This window comes from Aethalodelphis obliquidens, unplaced genomic scaffold (genome assembly GCF_003676395.1).
Source record: "Aethalodelphis obliquidens isolate GAN/ISIS:26980383/991018 unplaced genomic scaffold, ASM367639v1 scaffold71, whole genome shotgun sequence".
In the NCBI taxonomy this organism is placed as follows: Eukaryota; Metazoa; Chordata; class Mammalia; order Artiodactyla; family Delphinidae; genus Aethalodelphis; species Aethalodelphis obliquidens.
The window spans coordinates 7883351-7891567 of NW_020838015.1; the positions used below are offsets into that span (position 1 = coordinate 7883351).

Here is an 8217-nt window from a genome sequence, read left to right on the forward strand (position 1 = left end):
GAGTAAACTGATCTTCAGGGTGTCTGTAAAACGTGCATGGCCCTCAGCGGGCAAAATCCTAGGAAGACGACACTTATATTTCCGCAAAGGCTACACCTAAACAATTAAATGCTCTGAGTGAACGCAGTTGTGCTTCCAATTCCTCTGGACCACGATGCACTATGCAATCTGCGTCTTTATGCTAGTGGAGAAGTGCTCCCATCCAGAACTCAGTAACACCCACCCCGGGGCTGACGGGGGCGCTGGATGTAGATAGTGACCAGGGGCCCCATTCTAAATAGTGTGGAGGCGAGTCTGCTTACGACAGAGATGGCCAAGCAGGGGACATAAAACAGGAGAGACAGTGGAGTTCTCCGGGTGGGGTCCACGTTCTGTCACTGGGTACATTCTGTACACACGAGTCCCTCCCTTGCCTGCACTCAATTCATGAAGACTTGACTTCATCATGGAGGGGTTGGGGAAAGGTGGGGTCTGGCTCCGTGCGCCCCAGCCGGCGTCCCCCGCCCCGCGGCAACCCCTCCCAGATCAGGCAGAGCCCTGGACGAACCCCAGCGGGTAGAGAGGCGGGGAGAAGCTGCGGGGTGGAAGGCGGGGCGGGCCGCTGCCTAGCCGGCCAATAGGCGGCTCTCCAGCGCGGAGCCTGGAGAGGGCAGGGGATTCGCCACTAGCACCACCGCCTCCAGAGTTTCCCTTGTGGATGCACAGCCCTAGTGACTCCGCTCCTCCCGGCGCAGAGGGGCTCCAAGAGGCCGGAGGAGCGCACTCGGGACGGGATTTCCGAGGAAAGGGAGAGGAAGGGCGCCCCACCCGCTCTGGAGGGGTTCAGTGAACGATGAAGGGCCGGCGGCGGCGGCGCCGCCGAGAGTACTGCAAGTTCGCGCTGCTGTTGGTGCTGTACACGCTGGTGCTGCTGCTCGTCCCCTCTGTCCTGGACGGCGGCCGCGACGGGGACAAGGGCGCTGGGCACTGCCCGGGCCTGCAGCGCAGCCTGGGAGTGTGGAGCCTGGAGGCGGCGGCGGCGGGCGAGCGCGAGCAGGGCGCCGAGGAGCGGCCCGCCACGGAGGAGGACGCGGGCCGGTACCCCAGGTCCCGGGGCAACCTCAACGGCGCCGTCGGGGAGGCGGCGTCTCGCGAAAAGCAACACATCTATGTGCACGCCACCTGGCGCACGGGCTCGTCGTTCCTGGGCGAGCTCTTTAACCAGCACCCGGACGTTTTCTACTTGTATGAGCCCATGTGGCATCTGTGGCAGGCGCTGTATCCGGGAGACGCCGAGAGCCTGCAGGGCGCGCTGCGCGACATGCTGCGCTCGCTCTTCCGCTGCGACTTCTCGGTGCTGCAGCTGTACGCGCCGCCGGGGGATTCCGCCGCGCGCGCCCCAGACGCGGCCAATCTCACCACGGCCGCCCTCTTTCGCTGGCGGACCAACAAGGTCATCTGCTCGCCGCCGCTGTGCCCCGGCGCGCCCCGGGCCCGCGCCGAGGTCGGCCTCGTCGAGGACGCCGCCTGCGAGCGCAGCTGCCCACCCGTGGCTCTCCGCGCCCTAGAGGCCGAGTGCCGCAAGTATCCGGTGGTGGTCATCAAGGACGTGCGCCTCCTCGACCTGGGCGTGCTGGTGCCCCTGCTGCGCGACCCCGGCCTCAACCTCAAGGTGGTGCAGCTTTTCCGCGACCCGCGGGCCGTGCACAACTCGCGCCTCAAGTCTCGGCAGGGGCTGCTGCGCGAGAGCATCCAAGTGCTGCGCACCCGCCAGAGGGGCGACCGCTTCCACCGCGTGCTGCTGGCGCACGGCATGGGCGCTCGACCCGGGGGCCCGTCCCGCGCACTACCCGCCGCCCCGCGCGCCGACTTCTTCCTGACCGGCGCGCTCGAGGTGATCTGCGAAGCCTGGTTGCGCGACCTGCTGTTCGCGCGCGGCGCGCCAGCCTGGCTACGGCGCCGCTACCTGAGGCTGCGCTACGAGGACCTGGTGCGGCAGCCGCGCGCCCAGCTGCGCCGCCTGCAGCGCTTCGCCGGGCTGCGCGCGCTCGCCGCGCTCGACGCCTTCGCGCTCAACATGACGCGCGGCGCGGCCTACGGCGCGGACCGGCCCTTCCACCTGTCGGCGCGCGATGCCCGCGAGGCCGTGCACGCCTGGCGCGAGCGCCTGAGCCGAGAGCAGGTGCGCCAGGTGGAGGCCGCATGCGCCCCAGCCATGCGCCTGCTGGCTTACCCTCGCAGCTGGGAAGACGGCAACGCCGAGCCGTCCGAGGACGAGGAGACGCCGCCGGAGACGGGGGCCGACGGCGCCACGTAGCCCCGCTCCCGCGCGCCCGGGACGGATCCGGGTAAGGTGGCCCCCGGCAGGGTAGGGTCAGGAAAGGGTCTTGGGGAGCTTGGATCAGCCTTCAGGGGGAGGGGAGGGATGCCATCTCAGATCGATCTCACCCGATGAAAATAGATCCGAGCGGTAGGGGAAGTGCAGCTGGGAGCATTTGGGAGAGTCATTGGGATCTCTAGCATAGCCCCCTGCCTTCTCAGAGGAAGACCCAGAGAAGCGAGAGGTTAATTATGGCTAAGGCGGAACGCAGGTCTCCACACTACCAGTTTCCCCTATGAAGTAAAAGGTAGGATCGTCTGTGGAGAATGAGGAATGGGGGAAGGAGAGGGAAGAGGGATATCACGGGTCTGAGCAGAGTAGAGAAGGTTTGAAAGTCACAATGAAACTTGAGACTGGGAATTGACATGAAAAGTACAGGATTTCGGGGACCATATGAGGTCCATGATTATGACTTTATCTTGATGCCACTAGGTCCTGTGGGGAAACCTTTTGCAGCAGTGTTTGCAGGCACAGGGAAAACCAAAAGCAAAATTTGAGGGAAAGTTATTGACTCTTATCCTACCTACCCCTAATCTGTTTCATATTTCTCTGCCTCTGCCTCTCTGACGTGTGCAGACTCCGAGGCGTTCTTTCAGATTTACCAAACATACAGTCATAGGCCTCTCTTGCAACAGCTTTTGCACATGTGTGTGCCTCAGGCTCTGGTATACTGGCGTGGAATGGACTTTGCTTTCCCCTGGCTCGAGGGGTGGCTCCCCCCACCTCCCACCTCCGCCCCCAATGGCTGGCGCTCCCAGGATATTTGACCATATTCCGTTCACATCAGGTCACAAAAGCTGCCTGGTCTGCTTCCTCTAGTGCAGACAGAACCTCAGGGCTGGGCTTCCCTCACTCTGCCCGATCCACTTGAGAGATGGAACCTTGGATCGGCAGTAGCAGCTTTGACTGTGACTGCTGAAGGAGCTTTGTGAAAAGACATTCCCTTTCTGCCCCCCCGCTCATTTTTTTCTTTCTCTGTAAAGCATATATCCTAAGGTATCCTAAGATGCCAAAATGGGGCTTAAATGATCTCAAAATGTGTTCAGTGTCTGGGTCGGTCTATGGCCTGTTCATTGGGATGAGGGAAGTTTGTTCTACGTGATGTTGACCTCAGGAGTCTAGTTAGTGGCATGGGAATGCGATTTCCCAAACTTTGTGTGAGCTGGAAGAGTGCAGCCTTCTGCACTGTGCAGTCCAGAGGAGGAAAAGCAGTGCCGGGTGGGCGGAAATGACTTAAGTTTCCATTCATTAGTTTATAGTGTAATTCAGTATTCCTCTGGGATGAAGCTCTGAGGACAATAGTCGAAGACGTTAATGAAGATGGATTTTGTTGTTGTGAATAGATCCAGGGTTTCAGAGTGATTTCGGAAGCTGATTTTCCTCCTAGTGATCAAGTCGTTTTCTTAGTTTCTGTAATTGCTTAGGAAGTCTGTGTTCTTTCCTGATTTCCAGAGTGAAGGTAAAAGGAACAGGGTGACTTGTCACATTTTAACAAAAACATCCTTTCATCTGCTAATCCTGTATTTACAGATGTAACATAATGGGTCTCCAATCCTCCTTCACCGGTCTGAGGGAATGCCTCTCGAGGACAAATGGCTGCAGCATTTTATGGTTTTAAGAATTGACAATCTCCCAGAAACTCTGACTCTTTTTTTTTTTCATTTTTACTAACATTTGGCACTGACTGGGGTGAGGTAAGAAAGTGAATAGAGAGGAGGGTTAGAGGACACAGTCTTCATCCTCTAGGAGGTTAGAGTCTATGCACGTGACAGTGACTATGGGCCCAGACATCGGTGCTGCTGTTTGGAAGAGCCAATGGGGCTTCCTTTGCAGGGCTGCAGGGACATCTGGGAACAAGCTTTAGGCTCTTTCAAACTCTGGTGACTGAGCTCTTCCTCCCACATTTCTGCTGGAATTATCGGGCACTTACCATGTCACCACCAACTAGTGGATTTATCAAAATGCTTGTATTCCTGGTTCCGAGAAAGGTAATGTTACCAACCAACTGATGAGTTTCCAAAAGTCTGTCACACTCCACTCTAGGAATGGGAAGGGGATGGATCCTCAGGTGCGATGTGTTGAGTTGGGCATTGTGGATATATCATTACTGTGACTGTCGATGAAAATAAGCAATAAACAATCTATAATAAGAATAGGAAAGAGTTTCATTTGAGCCAAACTGAAGACTATAGCCCCGAAGACCGGAAGACAGTCAGATAACTCTGAGGAACTGCTCCAGAGAAGCTTGGTTTTCAGACCAGTTTGACATCTTGTCAGAACAAAGAACACTAAGCAACTCAGGGATCCGTTCCTTCAAGGTTTCCAAAAACAAACAGACAAACAAAACAAAACAAAACAGATCAGCACATACACCGCGAGCCAGTATGTCCTCAGCACCTGGGAAGGGAGTCTTATCATTGAAGGAGTACCAGCATGAGCGTCCCAGGAAGGAAGGCATTTAATCTTTATTTTTAACACAGACATTCTTTACTTCTGGTCAATGTGCCCTTTTCTTTAATAATTAAAGTAGAAGTACCGTGTACGTTTGATAGGCCACAAACAGGCTGTTTTAGTTAGCATCACATTCGGGTTAAATCAGGTATAAGCCGGAATGACTTCCCCATACCTCCACATGTGAACATTTCTTTCATCATGACATATTATCAGTTTTACAGATGAGAAATCAGAGATTCAGAGAAGTCAGGTACCTTGCCCAAAGTCACACCTGGGCTGCTGGGCTGCTGAGCCGAGTGTTAGACCCCAGAGCTCAGAATCTCTCCATTATAACACACCCTCACCTGCCCCCCCCTTTACCGTCCCCTGGCACCCTTTTGGCACTGCAGCCAGGCATAGTGGCTACTCTAGGGTGAGAACCACACTTAGCTTTATTACTAACAAACACTGAACAAACGAATAAAATATCCCTGAGCGCTGCCAACAGCACCTACACGGGAGAGCCCCTGACTCTATAGCCGGGCTCCTCATGGCTGTCCTTCGCTCGGGGCACCTGAGCACCCTTGGGGCACCCTCGGCTCAGCAGTGAAGAGGGACTGCACGTGAATTAACCTGAGCGACTTCTGGATGCTCCAGACCTGACAGCCAGGATTTGGCAGGGAGGGAGTCAGTGCGCTTTTTCAGGGCTGGGTGGGGACCGCAGCACCAAACCAAGTCACCGAGGACCCCAGGCCCTTTCCAACTTTTCCATCTTCTTGGCTTTCGTTCACCAACTTATCTTCCCACTGTCACAAGACGGTAGCCTCAACAAGAAGCATCACTTCCTCACCCAACCACACAGGGTTGTGAAAATGCAGAAAGGAAGGAAGGTGGTTACTAAGGGGTAGCGTTTTCCCTCATGTATCTCTCTTTCCTCCAATCTGGTTATAAAACCATCCCCAGAAACCCCTACCCCAGTCGACTTCCTTTTATGTCTCACCGGCTAGAACTGGGTCACGTGTTCTGCCCTAGCCCAGTAATTGGTGAAGGGGAAGGGGGTTGTGATGATTGGCTTAGACCAGTGCGTTCTCAGCCCTGGCTGAACATTACAGTCACCTGAGGAGCTTTTTTTTTCTTATGTCAATATTAAAAATACTCCATCCTCAGAGATTCTGATTTAATTGGTCTGGGGTGGGATCCAGTTATATAATTACTGTATAATCCCCCAGTGCAGCCAAAGTTGAGAGCCACCTACCTGGACCCGTCATGCTTCATCCCCTGGGCTGAGCCCTTGCCACTGGAACAGGATGAGGATGCAGACTAAAGTTGATGAGCAGCGAACTGTCTGCCATAGTCATTTATGTGAAAGAACTTGGAGCTGTGAAATACCAAGCAGCTGTAGGGTGTTAATATGGAAACGTCTTAAATTATTCACGGCTCCATTTATCACCCTCTCACATTCCTTCAAATGCTTCGTTGTCTGTATCTCCTTATCTCTAATCCATCATGGTACACTATCCACTACCATTCTGAACAGACTCATGTGCTGTCCTATCCTTTTCAGCAGGTATCCGTTTGACCTCTGCCCTTGGTAGGACCCAAGATTTCATTTCATTAGACATTTAAGACATCTTGGTCTTTGTTCTTCACAAGATAGATGGACCCTCTGATTGAAATTAGGAAGGGAGGTAAGTGCGTAACCGAAACCCCAACAATCAGAAAGTGTTCTTTCTAAGGAAACCATCCAAACAAAAAGAAATGAGCAGCCATCACCAAATCCCTAACAAAGCATTTTGAAAGTCATTCGATTTTAGTAAAGCCAAATGGCTTATGTATAAAAATCACTGAAAGGGAAATCTCTTGCTTAAACAGTAGTCTGTACTGCTAAAGAATAGGCTTTGTTAAACATTGTTCCTACCTAGAATTTCTCATTCAACAAAATTTGTTCAAATCCCTAATTGTAGTAAAAGAATGAAGCTAGAACACTCCCTAACACCATGCACAGAAATAAACTCCCAATGGATTAAAGACCTAAATGTAAGGCCAGGCACTATCAAACTCTTGGAGGAAGACATAGGCAGAACACTCTATGACATAAATCACAGCAAGATCCTTTTTGACCCACCTCCTAGAGAAATGGAAATAAAAACAAAAATAAACAAATGGGACCTAATGAAACTTCAAAGCTTTTGCACTGCAAAGGAAACCATAAACAAGACGAAAAGACAACCCTCAGAATGGGAGAAAATATTTGCAAATGAAGCAACTGACAAAGGATTAATCTTCAAAATTTACAAGCAGCTTATGCAGCTCAATATCAAAAAACAAACAACCCAATCCAAAAATGGGCAGAAGACCTAAATAGACATTTCTCCAAAGAAGATATACAGATTGCCAAAAAACACATGAAAGAATGCTCAACATCATCATTAGAGAAATGCAAATCAAAACTACACTGAGGTATCACCTCACACCAGTCAGAATGGCCATCATCAAAAAATCTAGAAACAATAAATGCTGGAGAGGGTGTGGAGAAAAGGGAACCCTCTCGCACTGTTGGTGGGAATGTAAATTGATACAGCCACTATGGAGAACTGTATGGAGGTTCCTTAAAAAACTAAAAATAGAACTACCATATGACCCGGCAATCCCCCTACTGGGCATATACCCTGAGAAAACCATAATTCAAAAAGAGTCATGTACCAAAATGTTCATTGCAGCTCTATTTACAATAGCCCGGAGATGGAAACAACCTAAGTGCCCATCATCGGATGAATGGATAAAGAAGATGTGGCACATATATACAATGGAATATTACTCAGCCATAAAAAGAAACGAAATTGAGTTATTTGTCGTGAGGTGGATGGACCTAGAGTCTGTCATACAGAGTGAAGTAAGTCAGAAAGAGAAAAACAAATACCATATGCTAACACATAATATATGGAATCTTAAAAAAAAAAAGGTTCTGAAGAACCTAGGGTAAGGACAGGAATAAAGACACAGACGTAGAGAATGGACTTGAGAACACGGGGAGGGGGAAGGGTAAGCTGGGACGAAGTGAGAGAGTGGCATGGCCATATATACACTACCAAATGTAAAATAGATAGCTAGTGGGAAGCAGCCGCATAGCACAGGGAGATCAGCCCGGTGCTTTGTGACCACCTAGAGGGGTGGAATAGGGAGGGTGGGAGGGAGACGCAAGAGGGAGGAGATATGGGGATGTATGTATATGTATAGTTGCTTCACTTTGTTATAAAGCAGAAACTAACACACCATTGTAAAGCAGTTATACTCCAATAAAGATGTTAAAAAAATTCCTAATTGTAAATTAATGTAGGTACTGTGTTCGAGCCAGAGGGCTAGAAGTTAGGATGGGGCGTGTGTGTGTGTGTGTGTGTGTGTGTGTGTGTGTGTGTGTGTGTGTG

At 51.6% G+C, this 8217-nt stretch overlaps 1 protein-coding gene across 2 annotated transcripts in view; it reads left to right on the forward strand.

Annotated features, from left to right (window-relative positions):
• Positions 1 to 585: 585 nt before the first annotated feature.
• Positions 586 to 8217, forward strand: part of CHST7 (carbohydrate sulfotransferase 7) — a 23858-nt gene continuing 16226 nt past the window's right edge. Inside the window, exons 1-2 of one of the 2 annotated variants that reach the window (XM_027091397.1) lie at positions 687 to 2327; positions 3890 to 6864. In XM_027091397.1, the coding sequence (XP_026947198.1) occupies positions 833 to 2296 (1464 nt within the window). In that variant the 5' untranslated portion in view covers positions 687 to 832 and the 3' untranslated portion in view covers positions 2297 to 2327; positions 3890 to 6864. Of the gene's footprint in view, positions 2328 to 3889; positions 6865 to 8217 lie in introns of those variants that run through there. The other variant, XM_027091396.1, reaches the window with a different exon arrangement.